Source organism: Simochromis diagramma, unplaced genomic scaffold (assembly GCF_900408965.1).
Source record: "Simochromis diagramma unplaced genomic scaffold, fSimDia1.1 OVJJ01000557.1, whole genome shotgun sequence".
Lineage (NCBI taxonomy): Eukaryota > Metazoa > Chordata > Actinopteri > Cichliformes > Cichlidae > Simochromis > Simochromis diagramma.
The window spans coordinates 2,631,462-2,649,854 of record NW_024387156.1 but is presented as its reverse complement, the minus strand read 5'-3'; the positions used below and the strand labels follow the sequence as shown (position 1 = coordinate 2,649,854).

General features: G+C 40.8%; 1 protein-coding gene across 5 annotated transcripts; it reads right to left on the bottom strand.

Moving 5' to 3' along the window:
* Positions 1–75: 75 nt before the first annotated feature.
* On the bottom strand, positions 76–18,353 carry LOC120744208 (leucine-rich repeat-containing protein 24-like). 5 transcript variants are annotated; one of them, XM_040048408.1, is made up of 9 exons: positions 17,313–18,353; positions 16,955–17,054; positions 11,841–12,028; positions 9,831–9,917; positions 8,483–8,674; positions 8,222–8,390; positions 7,759–8,021; positions 6,831–7,403; positions 76–1,312 (listed from the first exon to the last, which is right to left on the bottom strand). In XM_040048408.1, the coding sequence occupies exons 3-9, from the start codon at positions 12,009–12,011 to the stop codon at positions 908–910; spliced, it is 1,860 nt and encodes a 619-aa protein (XP_039904342.1). In that variant the 5' UTR covers positions 12,012–12,028; positions 16,955–17,054; positions 17,313–18,353; the 3' UTR covers positions 76–907. The 5 variants fall into 5 exon arrangements, with proteins under 5 accessions (XP_039904342.1, XP_039904343.1, XP_039904341.1 ...); XM_040048409.1 differs by having other exon boundaries at positions 16,969–17,054; XM_040048411.1 differs by lacking the exon at positions 16,955–17,054 and adding an exon at positions 6,634–6,712 and having other exon boundaries at positions 1,172–1,312.
* Positions 18,354–18,393: the final 40 nt, after the last annotated feature.

Sequence of the window (18,393 nt, the reverse complement as noted above, 5' to 3'; positions counted from 1 at the left end):
TTTCTGCTTTGAAAACTTTATTTCTCAATCACAACAGCTCGTTCATTCAGAAGCAGTCAAATACGTATCGTATAGCTGATGTTTTTTGCTCAGCTAAGAACTCTGCCTCCGTGTGGACTGGAAAACTCAGCAGCAACTCAGATTCATTCCCAACCGCACATGCTAGTATCAATAAAGACGGATAAGTCCAAAAGAGTTGGGGTAAACTGAGCTCAGTTCATACTACAGAGAGGAGAGATTCATTTTTTGTGTCTGTTAGGACACTAAGCAACACAGATGAGTAAAATGATGATGAGAGGGAATGAGAATAAAACTCAGACTGACATTTTTCTACACAGTTATATAATTACAAAATGCACTGTATTTCTACCCTGGGATTAAATTAAAACTTCCAGACACTGACAGCAGTTAGGCTATATAACACAGATTTCCCACATATTCATGAACCGGAGGGAGCCATGATTTCTCTCTTTCCTGTACTCAGCCTCCCAGTGAGCTCTGAGGTCTTGACGGGGCAGATGTTAGCACACCAGTAATGCTAAAATGTGTGAAAGTTAATCATGTGCAGGACAGTGAAGCTGTAGTTAATGTCTTGGAGTATAGGAGCCTCTGACTGACCACAGAGTCACTCACCTACTCGCTTTTTTGGCAAACAACATCACAGTATGTCTGTGTTTTAGAGGTCAGACAGAGTTTGAGCTCTGCTTTGTACTGGAATTGACTCCGTTAACATTTGTCAGTGTAGTTTTGCAGAAGGAAAATCCTTTCACACAGAAAAGTACTTCTGTGCCTTTTTTGGTACATCCCAATAATGGCCTCCTGTTAGTCCATAAACAAGAAAGGCTGAGCTGTAAACCACTGGGTCACACACATATTTTGCTCTGTCTTCCAGGATTGCTTTCTTCCTTTAGCAGTGAATCTCATAAGCAATGGGAGAGTCTATGAAGAGGCCTGTGTGGTTGAGAAACATTCCTTCTGCCTCTAATGTGATCACGGGCTCTGCCTCCCCTCCTTCCCCTGCCATTCTCCTCATGGTCCGTATGTCACCATCCTGCTGCTGCTGCTTGTCAGGGGCCAGAGTGGGGCTCATGGTCTGGCCAAGGCCCGAGGAGAGGGTGTGGCTGGAGGTATCGGATGGTGCTGAACAGCCCAGGTTAGTGGTGGACACAGCTGTTGGCGGAGCAGGAGGAAGCACAGGCTTGGCCCTGTTGAGGACATACATTTCATGGCCACGCTCATCACGATACTCCTCCAGTTGGGCGAAGGTAGTGGGGCCATCAGAGTAGTCATTCACATACAAGATGCTCTCCTCCTGTGAATTCAAATTCACCTTCATTAATATGACAATGTAAATGACAAAAAAAACACCTTACAATATAAAGCGCCTAGAGGTGACTTTAATTGAGTTGAATTAAATTGAATTCAAACAGGCGTTACATGTAGGGACCGCAGCCTATCCTGTGCTCAGGTGACCACAGAGAGACAGACCATCATTCAGACCAACAGGTAATTTAGAGACAAGCATTTGTACTGTGGAAGGAGTCTTCACATAGAGAGCCCACACTGGCAAAAGAAGGTGGTGCAAATCCAAGACCCTCAGTGATAAACACTGCAGCCCCATTTAATTGATTTCATTTTCTTTCCTTTTATTGGATTCTTACTGAATTCCCAGTGCCCTGCAAAAGTCTTGAGTCACCCCTCTTTTTATATATTTTACAAGAAAACTCAACACAAAGCTCTTCATCAGACTATCAGTGACTGATAGAGTTGCATTGTATTTTCCTATCCAGGTATTCTGGCACTGTGTTTCTGATTATTATCTGGCAGAAAAATAAAGTTGTTGCCAATCAGACTCTTTCTGATGATATTGCTTGGTCAATCAAAATTTTACAATACTTCTCTGTGCTCAAGATTTCATCAATTTTGACAAAATATCCAACACTAGTGGCTGAAATGCAGTCCCAAACCTTGACAGAGCCTCCACTGTGTTTTACAAATGGCTGTACACATCAAACTCCCGACCTCCTCGATATAAATATTGATATTTGAATTTGAACCAACAATTTGGATTCATCACTCCATCAGATTTGTTGCCAATGATTCTTAGTTCAGGTCTTGTGTAACACACCTCAGTCTTTCCTTCCTTAAAAATGGCTTCTTGACAACCACTAAGATTGTTTCTGATAAGGCTTTACAACAGAGGGTCTAGATACATTACTTAGGTCCTGTGTCAGGTCTTTGCTGGATTTTTCCCCTTTTTCTTGAAGACATAAACTTTTAGATATTGTTCATCTTCATCTTACAGATAGTTTCTTCAGTTTTTTTTAAGGATAGACTGTAAACCACGCTGGGATATGCAAGATTTAGGCTAATAGCTCTTTAGAAGTTGCTAGCACAAAAATACTAATTTATACCTGTCAAATTGAGTTATGTGTGGCATTACTTGGTAGATTCAACTAAAGAGTGACAAAAATACATGTGTGTTTTTGCCACAGGCTGCTGGTAAGGGGTCTAAAGATACATGTTAGGTTCCCTGTATGTTTGAGTGATTCACAGGTCAGTGGTAAGTAGTTTTGACTAATAACATTATCTGAAAATGATCACATACAAGAACTAGACTGAAAATAATCTGCCAATGGCCGAAGAAAAACTTTAAACTACTTTCAGATGGATTGGAGAACTATTGCTCAAGACCTCTTTAAAAAATTACAAGTCTTACTCCTCCATCCATCTATTTTCTTCCACTAGTCCTGGGCCAGGTCGTTGGTGGAGTAGCTTAAACAAGGATGCCCAGACCTCCCTCTCTCAGCCAACTTCTCATGCTTATCTGGGAGAACACTGAGACAATCCCAGGCCACCCAAGATATCTAATCTCTCTAGCATGTCCTGGGTTTGCTCCAGGGCTGCCTTCTGGTAGGACATGCCTAAAACACCTCATGCAGGAGGTGCCCAGGAGGCATGTCCGAATCACCTCATCTGGCTCCTTTCAATGTGAGTAGTAGCTGTAAACTGAGCCAGTCTCAGATAACTGAACTCCTCACTAAATCTCTAAGTGAGATAGCCACCCAGTGGGGAAAGCTCATTTCTGCCACTAGCCTCCATGATCTCATTCTTTCGGTCACTACCCAGAACTCATGATAACAGGAGAGAGTAGGGACATAAATCAAGAGCTTTTCTTTAATGCTCAGCTGTCTTTACCACAATGGACCAGTCCAGCATCTGCATCACTGCAACTGTAGCCCAACCCATCTGTTAATCTCTCACTTTCTTCTCGCCTCATTCACTAACAAGATCCCAAGATACTTAAACTTGGTTGGTGGCACTCTCACCTGGTGTTTGCTCTTTCTGTGGTACACTATCACTTCTTGTGTTTTGTGTAGCTAGCCCCTTTAATTTAAACTCTTGGAAAACATATTTTTTCATAGTGTAATATGAAGATGATTTTTGTAGTGCAGATGATTCATAATATCATCTGCTTTATCCAAAGCAAACTCTGTTAAATCACCTGCTAATTATATTTACAGTATTTAGTCATTGTGTCTGTAGGGATTTGCTAGCTTAGCTTAGCTCATAGCTAACTTGCTATAAGCACAGCATCTTCACCTGTCCATCTTGCACCTTCTTGCTCCATGTGCAAGATGTTTAGTTACTCCTCGGCCTCCTTTATTAATAATGGTTCTTGTAATAAATGTAGCCTGTTTTCAGCTCTGTAGGCCAGGATTCCTGAATTGGAGTTGGGATCATGAAGCAGACTTGCTGTCTACATCTCTCTGCAGCCTGTCTCCTTCTGTCATCCCCTAAACTCGATCCCCTTAGAGACTGCAGTTGCTCCCAGACCACCAAAAACAAACCAAATTTTTTTTTAGCAAAAATGATTTAAAAACATAAAAAAATAAAAAAAAATAAATAAAAATAAAAAAAAAAAAAATCACAAAGAAAGAACAATATAGCACCAAAGAGTAAAACTGTGGATTCTTAAACTTTAGTCCCTGTTAGTAAAAGATTTAATAATTGATCAACACTGGAAATGCCATCTCACTAATTTAGAAGATCTTCATTTAGCCTGGAAAAAAAAGAGATTGTTGCTCTATTTAAAATAAAGCTCTCCATAAAGCTAGAAAGTCTTACTATTCATCCTTGTAGCCAGGCTGACAGAGAGTCAGAACTCTGTCGAGCCAAGCATTTCACCAGTCGTTACTTCACATTTCTTGACAAATAAAAATTTTACTATTTAGAGAAAAAATATTCATAACCATCTGACTGATGTATCATTATGTACAGCTTCTTCCAATTCTATTGATAATTTAGCCTCTCTATCTATTAGCCTCTGAATTGATTTTTCTGAGTTAACTCCAGTAATTACTTCCTCCAAATCATAAACATGTCCATTAGGCCCCTACATCTTACAAGAGTGCTCAAAGAAGTCCTTTGAGAAGTCTATTAATGCTTCAATTTAAACTATGATCTACATATCCCTATTACTGGGCTATGTACCGAGCCATGTATCAGAAGCCTTTAAACTGGCAGTGATTAAGCCATTACTTAAAAAGCAATCACTTGCTGTTTTAGCTAATTATTTCAGGGGCACCACCAATGGCTGGCCAAAATTTGCAGGACCCCCAGTGGACCCCCTGGCATATGTTGGTAATAATTTTAATAAACATGAGTACAAGAGAAGACACTCTACAGTGAGTTGAAACATTAATGTGTTATTTATTCCTGCATATACAATTTTTGTCATTCGTATTGTATTCGTATTTCGTATTCTATGCAGATGGCACCCAACTTTATCCATGAAGCCAGATGCATCAATTAACTAAACTGCAGGACTGTCTTAAAGACATAAAGACCTGGATGACCTCCAATTTCCTGCTTCTAAATTCAGATGAAACTGGGGTTATTGAACTTGCAAAATTGTATTGTAAAATCTTAGAAATATGGTGTCTAACGTATGCTTACCCTGGACAGAGGTGGCAGAAGCACAGGCTTTCTCTACTTAATGCAAATATCTGTACTTCTACTTAAAAGATACTTTTACTTTTGTACTTTAAGTACATTTTAAAGCCTGTACTTTTTCAGTTTTATTTGAGTAAGGAAGTTTCTTCAGTATTTCAACTTTTCTCTAAATCTAACCTTTCTTCTTCTTCTCCTTTTCTGTCGTCCAACATCGAGTGAAGTTATCTGGCACGGTTTTCTCTCCTTTAGCTAGCAGACACAGTGCAACAAACTGCACACAAACAGTTTGGTGTGCTTGCTGATGTTTGTTGAGCTGATAGAAACATTGAACTTCAAATTACCTGTTACTTAAAAATAGCACTCTTTTCATGCTTCCTCCTCTTGTGTTGAGGTAGCTAGATTCTAAAGTACCGCAACCACAACTTACAGAAACCTGCACCCCTTCCGGCCCATTTTAACTCGGATTATAAACGCTATAGATGATACAGTTGAACCTAAAATAATGAGTTTGTTTTGAAAATGTAAGGAGTAGAAAGTACAGATATTTGTTTAAACATGAAGGGAGTAAAAATAAAAAGTTATCAGAATACAGAGTAGTTGTACTTTCCTCAAGTATTGTTTGGAGGAGGTGTGGTCCCTGGCTCAGCTGTGAGCCAGTCTTTATAGAGTGATACCGGAAAAATCTGAGTACAGTAACAAAGTATTTGTACTTCATTACTTCCCAGCTTTTAATCTAAATGGGATTACACTGGCCTCCAGTAACTGTGTGAGGAATCTTGGAGTCGTTTTTGACCAGGATATTACACAAATATGTAGGACTGATTTCTTCCATTTGTGCAATGTCTTTAAAATTAGAAACATCCTTTGTTGAGTGATGCTGAACTTGTTGATGCATTTATTACTTCTAGACTGGATTATTGTAATTCGTTATTATCAGGATGTCCTAAAAACTTCCCAAAAAGCCTTCAGTTAAAGGCTGCACTGAGTTTTATTTCTCTCATATTGGCTTTTCTTCATTGATTCCATGTGAAATCACATGAATCAAAGTTAAAATCCTTTTCCATACAAGGTCTTGAACACATAAGGTCAAGCCCTACACTTTACTCTTAGACTCCTCGGTTAATTGTGGGATATTTAAAAGTAGGATCGTAATTGGTGACAAAGGGCAGCCCTGGTGGAGTCCAGCATGCACCATGAACAAGTCGGACTTGCAATGTAAACCAAGCTACTGTAATAGCAATATCAATAGGACAGACACACCATGGTCCCAAAGCAGACCCCAGAGGATACTCCGAGGGATGTGGAAAAGTTTCCTCCACAGTCCACAGAACACATGTAGACTGTTGAGCAAACCTAAATACATAAAACCGCATCTACATCATCAGGTTGTGTGTATCTCTATTGTTATATGACTGCTGCAGATTTGTTTGATCACACATAACAAATTTTTAAGTTATAACAAGAACAGTTATTTTGAACCAGATACACTGATCGTAACATAAGCTCATAAAACATATCTTGACACATGTGGTCATAAGGTACCATTTGTGCCAAAAAGTTGTTAACATGAACACTGTTTACATGGACAATACATTTGTCTGTATTTTCGACATCGCACTTTACTTCAGTTGTAACAAAACTCTTTCGACAAACAGATGGTCCATGTCAAATGCTCACCTGACAAAACATTTGTGTGTGTCAATGCAGTTTTACTTCTGTCATCTTGTTGTGCTTCCTCTGATTTTGTTGTGTTACACTGACACAGACAAATAATTGAAAATTAATTCATAAATTCCTATCTACTATGAGGATAAATGCCTTTATTCTACTTTTAAATATGCCAATCACATTTGTAGTATTGAACATATATGCACCTTTTCAGCCCCATCAGCCTCTTTGTCCCGTTGGTGATGTCGACTGTAGATCATGGCGACTAGCAGCAGAGCAGTCAAAGTCAGCAGTGAGATGCCCACAGCAATGGCAGTCTGAGTGGCAGCTCCCAGAGCACTGAAGGCCATGCTGCCCAGAGCATACAGGGGTTCCCGGCTTACATCTGAGCCCAAAGCAGGACCGTGGCTCCTCAGTCGAGGCCAGGCAGGTGAGTACGGTAGAGACACCTGGGACCATGAAGCCCAGATGGAGGAAGAAGATGAGGAGGATGTTGATGAGTTGATGGCAAGTTGAAAGGTAACTCTAGCCACACCTCCTGCGTTCCATGCTTCACATTCATAGAAGCCTGCATGAGCCACAGTTACATTACTGAGAAACAACATGCCACTGCCAGTGTCGGGGTCAAAGAGTTCGCCATTAGTCTTCTGGAGACTGACTCTGCCTTCCTGCGAGGGCTCCTCTGCTCCTCCCATTCCACCTCCACCTGCATCCAACTCCTGAACCAGGCCTCTGGGAGAAAGGACTACTTTACCCTGGGAAGCCTTCCTCCAGGTCACCTGCAAAAGGTATTGACATTTCTTTCTTCAGTGGTCTTACAAAGGATAAACCATTACAGTACAAAAAGAAAAACAGATACTACTGTTACAGTACTGTCAACCTGAACTGGAGTATGTAACTGATGATTCATTCAAGAGGTTTTAAATAAATGAAAAAAGGAGGAAAATTGAAGTAACCACTTTAGCTGACCACACTGATTGCATGCAGTGTATTTGGAACAGTCAAAGAAGACCAGTACAAACAAATTCACTCATTTGATAGGCAGGACTTATGGCAAATGGTGGGGAAAACAAAATAATTTAAAAGAATATTAAAACTTTAATTACCACTTTATTTCACTTTAATTATCATTACCTGTGGCCGAGGATAACCGGTGGCATGGCACGACACCCTGAGGCTCTCTCCCAGATGCACTGCAAGCCTCTTGGGCTCCAGCTGCACCAAGGGAGGGATACAGACCAAGCTGTTGAGAGGAACCTCCACCAAGCTCAGATGGGACAGGCGTGGTGGCTCGGTGCAAACTAGTCGACGTTCTGCAGAGCTAAGCAGGCGCTGACCCTCTTCATCAATCCAGGTCCTCAGCCAGTGCAACGCACAGTCACAGCGCCATGGATTATCTGCAGCATAGCACAAGACAGAAGCCACTTAATGTTCTGCCCTAAAGAGTCATGATGATTACCTTATTACTAGGCTGTACATGAGTAGCTATCTGTAACTCAGTGAGCATATGTTATTATGCATGAAACTGTATAAAAAAACCCAACAAAAAACCCAAAACACAACATGGGTTCCAATGTCATCAGTAAAGGAGCCTCACCTGTGATACGCAGGACCTGCAGGCTCACTAGAGGCCGCAGTGTTGCAGGGCCAATTGTGTGGAGGTTATTCCTACTCAGGTCCAGCAGAGCCAGAGAAGTCAAACCAACTAAAGCCTGGTCGGCTAACGTCTCTATACTATTATGCTGTAAGTGGAGCTCCTGCAGACGCTGAGACATCAAGAGAATGATGTACATTATCTATGAAGCTTCATATAGGGCTCAGCAAAGCTGCTGTGTTGAACAGGAAAGTGAGACTGTACCGGTAGGCCACGGAAGGTGTAGTCCAGCAGCCGTGTGATGTCGTTTCGTGCCAGGTACAGAATACGTAGATGTTCGAGTCCCTGAAACATGTCAGCTGTCACCAAATGGATGCGGTTTCCATTCAGTGCTAACTCCAATAACTGACCGAGGCTCTGGAAAGAGCCAGGCTCCACGGCTGAGATGGTGTTGTTCTAGAGGAAGAGGGACATGAAAAGAAAACTAGAAAAATGTCTGCTTCTCGTTAATCTCCTGGAACTACCACTACTATGATGTCATTTGGTTTTATGAAAATTTATGTTTTATTGTAAAACGTACCTATTTTGATTGTAAGCCCAACAAGGGACTATTGTTGAAAATTAGCAATAGCTATAAACTTATGTGCGTTACATCAGTTTCATGTTTTGTACTTGAACTATGTTAAACTGCACTGTCCCTTTTAAATAAATAAATTCAAAATACTTCTGATGATGCCTTTGAAACACATTTTCTGTCTTCTCTGTTGTGATCCTTTTAATTTGGAGCAGTCTAACATTTGACAGTGTTTTTGGCACAAGGAGGAGAGTGACTCAATTCACAATTTCACTGTTTCAAAAAAATATGTACAATAGATTCATAAGAGGTAACGCCAGTGATTTTCTTAATGTCTGTTTGCTGGAGTAAGGAAAGTGTTACTATACATGTTCTCAGCTTTGGTTGGAGATGATGACCACAGAGTTGAAAATTAAACATTTCTGGCGGTGTGGAGTCAGAAAGAGGTAAGTTCATTAGATGTCTACAACTACTTATCTCTGCTGCAGGCTAGCAGCTCATGGTGACAGTAGTGCCCTCTAATATAATATACCTCAAACTCTGAAGTGGTTGCAGGTGCACTGCTGGGTTTTAAAAACAATGAAAACTGTAATGTAATTTGAGTATAAAGAGAAGGCCATGTATTTGGTAGACATCTGCTTTTGGAGCCAATTTTGGCCTATATGGGTTTTTGCCATGACTGGCAATGTATTTTGAAAAGTCTAGTTTTTATTTTTATTTCAGTTAACCAAAATTTCAACTCAGTTTAATTTAGTTTTAGTTAGCAATAACAACCTTTTGCTGCAGCCTTACAAGACATCAACCATGCTGTATTCTTAAACCTGTTCAGTGAAATCCTTCCTCTGTTGCATTAAAACATTTTGGAGGGTAATACTTCGCTATAATTTGATACTACTGAGTGAAGTAAACACAGCGTATACCATTGCTAGAATGTATACAAATCCATACTTAGTATAAACTGTGATGTAGTCAACAGATTAAAACTGAAGGCTAAAGAGTCTTAGTGTAAGTGTTTAAGAGTGTATGTGCATTTATTACCTGCAGGTACAAATAGTGCAGGTGCTTCAGCATGGTGAGGTCCTGTCGACGGATCTGACCAATCAAATTGTCCTGGAGAAAGATGGTCTGGATGGAGAGATGAGCAGGGACAAAAGAGGAGTTTTAGTCACTATTTTCTTAAAACATTTGATACATTGTGATTAATGCTCTGATCAATCTATCTCTATTAATAGGCTCAAATCTTCATTTTATCTCAAAATTTCTTCAAAGAGTAGCTGTAAAGCAGCTAATTGGGCATGTGCAGAGATATTGTTTATTTGAAGAGCTCCATTTAACAGTCTGCAGTTTGTTCATGTTTTCCACAGGGTTCTGTGCTAGGACCAATTTTATTTGGATTGGATCAACTGGTCCCTAAATGCAACTGACACCCCTTTCTCAATGAGAAGTTTGGGCTTGGGTGAGCCTGAGTGCTGAAGATATCTACCTATTCGGAACCATGGTAACAGGGTTCTGGCGGATCGGAGCAGGCTTGGCCCTGACTTATCAAAGAATTAAGGAAGCAGAACCGGCTGTTCAAACCCCCACAAGGCTGCCCGCTGGGATTGGAAAGATGGGAGAGGCGTGAGTTTCTCAAAATGGGCTCATTGAGTCAGCACGGATAAGATCTTGGAAAGGCTATGGCTGCTGTGAATACTCAGAATAAGATCTCTGACTGCAGACTGGATACATCTCGGAAGGGCTAGCTCGGAATAACATCTCTGGGCACAAATTGGACGACATCTCGGGGAGGCACACTGCCGTGAGTTCTCAGAAATCGGCTCCTTGAGCACAAGAAATGACAACATCACAGAACGCAAGTATGGCGAAGCTCGCGGCTCTCCAATGAGAGATTGAGAGACCAGTGTTGGACTGTAGAACTGCTTTGAAATTCATATGAGCTGTTCGCACTAAAGTAAAAAGCACCCTCACTTCATGCGGATACCCCTTTGGCGCCAGCGGCAAGGCTGGAGCTGAACAACAACACCCTGATAACGACTGTGTTTAGACTGTTCCTTCCCATTCCACTCAAGGCCACCTGGGTTGGCTGGAAGACTGTTTACTTAGCCTAGCAGGGCGAAGGACACTGTCTCAGCTGAACTCTGGACACACACACACACACACACACACACACACACACACACGCACACAGATCCCCCCTCCCTTTCCAAACGCCTTCGATGTTTGTCCCCTCCCGGGGAAGATGGCAGTCGACTGGACCAGCGCAGACATGCTGCAGGACCGGATGCGCTGTCTACACCGGCTCTCTCTTACCCTTTACCCGTCCCTGTTGCTTGTCTTGTGTTTCTATGGTGTATTGATAGTCATGTGCTTTTTGTGCTGAGGTGTTTTTTCTGTTATCAAACTGTTCTCCCACTAGGAGCTCAGTCTGAGTGGAGGTTTTTTTCTCCTCCTCTTACCTCATGTTATGTATTTTCATTGGGTTTTTTTCCTATCAGCCTACCTCTCTGACATGTCTCCCCAATGTGATGTTTGTGTAAAGTTGGTCAGAAGGTTCCTTTGTAAGTGCGCGTGCGCCATTAGCGTGCTGCCTGCTGTAACCCTAATTTCCTTCGGGATTAATAAAGTATTCTGATTCCGATTTACATTATACATGCCTCAGGCAGTATTATTAGAGAGCACAGTATACATTTTCATCTAGCATTTTCATTGCTAGCTGAAAATGTATAAATGCAGATGACACACAGCTTTATCTATCCATGAAACGGAGTGACACCCACCAGGTAAACTTATGTCTTAAAGACATAAAGGCCTGCATGACATCTAATTTTCTGCTTCTCAATTCAGCTAAAAACGGAGGATATTGTACTTATTCCTAACGATCTTAGAAACACTGTGTGTATCCATATTCTCACGCTGGATAGCATTACTTTGTCCTCCAGTAACACTGTGCGGAATCTTGGAGACCTTTAATGCTCACATTAAACAAATATATAGGACTACTTTCTTGCATTTGAATTAAATTGAATCTTCTTAGGGCATCGATCCTACCTGTATGGTTAAAGGGATGTATTTGGGGATGTCCCTCAGTCCTGTGGAGCCACACTCCACAGTGAGGCTGTAGCAGCGACAGCCCACAGGGCAGGAAGGAGAGGCTCGTAGAGGAGTGGAGTGTAGAGACAGGAGGAGCGTGGAGAGAAGAAGCACCAAAAACACAGCCATCACGTCAAGAGATAAAACTGAGAAAGGTGAGAACACAGAATGAGTCATGATCAGCATTCTTCTGACTTGTTTTGAGGCCGAACAAAAATATGTAAAATGGTCAGTGAGGAGGAAGTCCCTCCTACACAAATCAGCCTGAAAATAATACTGTAACAACAAACAATTTTTCAAATCAGCTTGAGCCATACAATCCAATGGATACATCCTAGGATTCTGTCAAAGGTCTCATTGGCATATTGTTTTAGTGACATTTCAGACTCCGAACAATTCCTATTTATTAAAACTGAACAAGAACAAAGCCAAAATGCAAAAGCAGCATGTAGTATCCCATTTGTATCCCATTTGATTTAGTGGTTTGTGGAACCACATTTTGTGGCAACTTGAAGTCTCTCACATTATTGTGGATCAATTTTGGCTCACTGTTCTTTATAATGTTGCTCAGAAAGTTCCTGCCACTGCATTACAATCATGTTGATGTTTCTTTTCAGCACTGTAGCCAGGCTGACAGGCTAACTCAGCTGTCTTAACTAATTATAGGCCAATCACAAACCTTCTTTTTATCTAAAAAAAATTCTTGAAAGAGTAGTTGTAGAACAGCTAACTGATCATCTGTAGAGGAATTGTTTATTTTAAGATTTTCAGTCAGGTTTCAGAGCTCATCACAGTACAGCGACTGGCCTCTGACAGCGGACTCATCTCTGTGCTTGTCCTGCTAGACCTCAGTGCAGCGTTTGATACCATTGACCATAATACTTTATAACAGCGATTAGAGCATGCTGTAGATATTAAATGGAGTGGAGTACCTTTAAGTCATTATGGAGAATCCAGTTTATTCATGCAGATGTAGAGTCCTCTTAACACACTAAGGTTAATTATGGAGTTCCACAGGGTTCAGTGCTAGGACAAATTTTGTTTACATTATGCATACTTCCCTTAGTGAGCATCATTAGAAGACATAGCATACATTTTCACTGCTACACAGATGGCACCCAACTTTATCTACCCATGAAGCCAGATAACACACACCAATTAATTAAATTACAGAAATGTCTTAAAGACATAAAGACCTGGATTACCGCTAAATGCTTCTAAATTCAGATAAAAGGGAGGTTTTTGTACTTGGCCCTGAAAGTTTTAGAAATATGGTATCTAATCAGATGCTTACTCTGGATGGCATTACCTTGGCATCCAGCAACACTGTGAGGAATCTTGGAGTCATTTTTGACCAGGATATATCCTTCAATGTGCATATCAAACAAATGGTTTCTTCCATTTGTGCAATATCTCAGCCTTCAGTTGATCCAAAATGCTGCAGGAAGAGTACTGACAGAGAGCGAGAGCATATTTCTGCTATACTGGCTTGTCTTCATTGGCTCCCTGTTAAATCCAGAATTGAATTCAAAATCCTGCTCCTCACATACAAGGTCCTACCTTAGTTATGCTGCAAAAGAAATAGACTGCTGGAGATTCCCATGATACACTGAGTGTTTCTTCTTCAGTCACCTTTTTACTCAATATGTAGTTGTACACAACTCTGTATTTAATCATTAATTCTTATTAACTAACAACTGTGGCTCCCTTCCACAGCATGTCTACTCCTGTCTTCCTCGCGGCAGATGGCTGTCCCTCCCTGAGCCTGGTTCTTCTGCAGGTTTCTTCCTGTTAAAAGAGTTAAAAAAGTTTTTCCTGCTTTCTCATAGGCGATCATGACTGTTGAGGTTTTCTCTGTTTTCTTTGTATTACTGTAGGGCGTTTATGTTACATATAAAGTGCCTTCAGGCAACTGTTGCTGTGATTTGGTGCTATATAAAATAAATAAAACTGAATTGATTCTTCTAAAATCTGACAGTCAGGATTCAGAATTGATTACAATAAGAAACAGCACTAGAGAAAGTTCAGAATGATCCTATGACCTCTCTGACAATGAACTGATGTTTTCGTTTGTCCTGCTAGACTTCACTGCAGAATTAGATACTATTGACCACAATATTTTACTACATAGAGTAGAACAAGCGACAGGTATTAAAGGTACTGTGCTGCAGGGGTTTGAATATCTTTTGTATCTAATAAACTCCAGTTTATTCATGTAAATAGGAAAGTGTTCTTGACAGGCTAAGGTTAATTATGAACTTCCTCTGGGTGTTGTGCTGAGACCAGTTGTATTTACATTATTTATAAACACTTCTCCTAGGCAGGAACATTAGGAAGCATTACCTTGGCATCCAGTACTGTGAACAATCTCTGAGTCATATTTGACCAGGATATGTCCTTCAATATGCATATTAAACTTTTGACCAGTGGATAGTCTACTATCCACTATAGACTATTACTTATAAATATAAATATCTTATATATTTATATAAATCTCTTATTTGAATGATTACCTCCATATCGATGAGAGAAAGCGAGAAAGACAGAGACTGAGCTCCATTCACTCAGTGATGAAGAAACTGACCTCACAGCCCACTGTTTATTCAGTGGGCTGGTTTCAGTCATTATGCAAATGTACTGTTTATAAAGTTGGGGAAACCTGCAGTCAGCTGAGACTGAAGAAGTCACTTCAATGAGTGACACAATGTTTCTCCCATTGAAAACGCTACGTCCAGATGAATCAACTTTTTGGCATGAGGAATATATTTATATTGTAAAAATAAAAGCTAGAAAAACACATCCATGAATTACAAATTAAATTATTCCTTAAAAATTATTCTTTTTTCCCCCCCTTTTGCTTTTATACATTGCAAATAAAGTTAAGGAAAGTTTCTTCATGGTTCAACGGTTGCTCATCAGAGGATGATTTAAAAATGTTCTGCCAACAATTTCTTTTTCATGCGTAGTTGCAGCGTCTATCTTTTAATACATATGCCTTTCAAGAGTCTTACTGAGATGATGCAAGAAATTCTCTGCATCTAATCTCCATTGTAGACATATTTGCCATGTAGCCTCTCTGCCTTGCTTCCACTACTAGTTCACTACGCCGTAGTTTCTTCAATCCATTGGCTTCCTTTATGACATCTTCCCAGGGCACTGCGAACTTAATAAAGCAGGCAGCACAGTGTGAGTTCAACACACTACCACACAGTACAATGTCTGATCTTAAGTTAGCAATGGCAATTTCAATGGGTACTTGAAGTTGCCACTCCAGGAGTCCAGAACTGCAGCTTTGTTGCTTCTTTGTCAGAATACTCTCCCCTTATCATTTCAGTTGTATCAGTTAATATGATGTACTTCACACCGTCAGAGAGTTTTGTATGTTGATCTGATGATACAGCCAAACATTCTCTCTTTCATAACTCTTCTGAGGTGGTACTCCCATTTTCCCCACACCTAACCATTTCATCCACTACCTATGTTTCACCTGGGATACTGCCCTAGCACATCTTGATGTTTCCTCTTGTTAGTGGATTTCAGCCATGACTTTTTCTATACAGTCTGATGCAGATGCTTTCCCAAAGTGTTGTCGCATGCTTCTAAATCAGGGGTGGGGAACTCAAGACCTCAAGGGCCGCTGTCCTGCAGGTTTTAGATGTGTCCTTGATCCCAAACAGCTGATTCAAATGGCTAAATTACCTGCTCAACGTGTCTTGAAGTTCTCCAGAGGCCTGGTAATGAACTAATCATTTTATTCAGGTGTGTTGACCCAGGATGATATCTAAAACCTGCAGGACACCAGCCCTTGAAGCCTGGAGTTCCCCCACCTCTGTTCTAAGTCCTACGCCCAGGTGTATTCTCAAGAATGTCACTATGGAGAAAAGCAGATTTTGCTTCTTGATTTGCAATCCCAGCTTTCCAAATTCACCCTGTTTATAGATAAATGGTAAATGGCCTGTATCTGTATAGCACTTTACTTAGTCCCTAAGGACTCCAAAGCGCTTTACACATTCAGTCATCCACCCATTCACACACACATTCACACAAATGGCAGCAACTCTGTTGTATTTGTAGATTCTAATAATCGTTTCATTTTAGTGCACTTAAAGGCCTACCTCTATCATGCTTGATGGAGAAAAAGTGCTTCCTGGCCAAACAACTCGATACTCCTCAAACATCTAGGGAGCCTCAACCTTTTCCTCTCGAAGAAGCATATTACTCTTCTCTGTCTTCTTACGGGTGCTGGATTAGGTGTTGGCTCAAACTAATTCTTGTCATTGTACTTTTGTCAAAATGTGTGTCTAGTTCTTGCCTTGTCTTCAGGTATTCCCTTTTTTGCTATGGTGAAAAGTGATTTTAGAAACTTAAAGGGTTCCATAAAAATGTGATCATACCCTCTCTTGCTTTTTTGTACCTTTCACAAATTATCCACTTGTCTCAGGGCTTACAGCTGGTGTTTGATGTTTTCCTGGAGCTGGTTTAATCCAGAGTATTTTATAGTTGTGAATAATTTTTCTACTGTAAAAATATAGTCTTCAAATTGTTTGGAAATGGCACGTCCCAGATTATTGAACAACAACAACTGTTTCTGTGAGACCATTTCCGATGTCTTTCCTGCTTGGCATTGTGTTAACACAACTGAATACCCAAGAACAATAAAGTGGAAAAACCTCTTTTCTGACAGTGAAGGTCATAATTCCTGATGATCAAAAATATCTGATTAGCAGCACCTGGCTGCTACCTACCTTCTCAATTCTTATGAAAAAACAGCAAGGGCCTACTTCACACACTGCGTTTGCATCCTGTCTTACTTTTTGTTAAATAAATATAACACTATGACATGCTTTTGTAGTTTATCTGACGTTATGTTTACTGCATTTTGAGACCTGCAAAGGACCAGATTTTTCTAAAGCCTTAGAATTAAAGGTGAGTGTAATTTATTTTAAACCATGACTGTAAATGTAGTTTTATTCTGATTAACATCTCAATAAATGTAATCTTTTCCATATTCATATCAGTTGGTGAATCTCTGTCACCATAGAAACAGCTCATGCCAAGAGGATTTGACTTGCATAAAAGGATCTACCATCAAGGCCACTTCACTCCGCTGCTCGCCTGTAAACGTCCTCTACTGTGTAACTACAGGGCTGCTGCAGCATGAACTGGGTTTCTCTGTATGTAAGATATGAAACACATAAAATATTTCCATTGACTGACAGCAATGAAACCAGAAAAGCTGTCTTTAAAAGGGCAGCTAAACATGCAGTCATATGCTGTGCTAAAGGCCACCTTAACACAGAAGCTACACAATAACAGTAACCAGTATCTGATGGCAGCGTGCATGCCAAAGGGTGATTAAATGGACTCTGCGAAGACAAACGCATATAAGATAAGAAGCACCATGATGGATGCGTGTGGAAGAATAAATACCTCGTTGGGGGAGGACGTGAGAGACCCAGATAAGGACGTCCGACCTGCACGACGTCTTCTTATTCCTTCTTAGCAGACGGTTCTAATAATTTGCCTCAAATAAATGAAAGTAGAAGAGGGGAGGAAAAAATCGACAGTTTGCAGAGGACCGCGGGCCGTCGCACACACGCTTATGATGTCAACAAAAGACGGGAGCCAGCAGCGAAATATTATGGCAGGCTTGATAGTGTAGCACTAAGTGCAAATCGGTTCAGATCATGTCTTTGTTGAATGCCATCATCCAGCTGTTCATTCATTCGTCACTCCCAGTGAACCCTCCCATCCATTTACCCCACGCTGCTGCTCCTCAGGACGATCGTCGAGTCAGCAGTGCTCCGCAAGAAGCACAGAAGCGTCTCCTGCACACGTTAATCACAGCAAAGTCTTCGTGATAAATGTTGTGCATCAAACTCATCTGTGTAAGAATCTGTGGTCGTTCGCCTGCAGATTGCCATCTCACGCTAACGTAGTGCGTAAAATCTGCATTCCGTGGAAACCGTGGACATTTTCATTACGCTCACCGTCACAGTGCCAACAAAATATTCTCAGGTGTCAGGAACGGAACAGAAATGGTTAATATAGATACAATTATTAGTCACGTGAACAAGGTAAGAAGGCGACATTTATCGCGTCTTCAAACGCATCAAAGACAACCAGGGTTTCAAGAACATCTCAGCCCAGCTGGAAAAGTGTGTGTTCAAAAAAGACTAAGTGTGGCGAGGTTTTAAAAGGATTTCTGATACATGCAAGCGATCATCTAATGACAACCGAGCTTTCAGGGCTGGTCAGCCCTGCAAATCCAGCCCAAGCGACTGTGTTTAATGAAATCCAAATGACATCAGAAGATCTGCTGGTAGGCAACTTCTTGTATCAAGTTACTGTAATCACAGAGACGGCAAAAAGTTCACCTTTATTTCAAGAAAAATTAGAACTCTACGTTCGGGTCCAGGTCTATGAGAGGATCCTCATCACTGATTAATCTTTGTACTGCTCTTCCCAAATACAAATGCGTGACAGTGATGCGAGGTCATCTGTTTGATGA

Bases quoted from the DNA above. Each gene is read 5' to 3' on its own strand.
- LOC120744208 (XM_040048408.1), bottom strand. From the start codon at position 12,011: ATGGCTGTGTTTTTGGTGCTTCTTCTCTCCACGCTCCTCCTGTCTCTA. The intron at 8,391-8,482 runs GTACAGTCTCAC...TTGATGTCTCAG, and splicing joins ACACCTTCCGTGGCCTACCG to CGTCTGCAGGAGCTCCACTT. The intron at 1,313-6,830 runs GTGCATATATGT...TTGAATTCACAG, and splicing joins AGGCTGATGGGGCTGAAAAG to GAGGAGAGCATCTTGTATGT.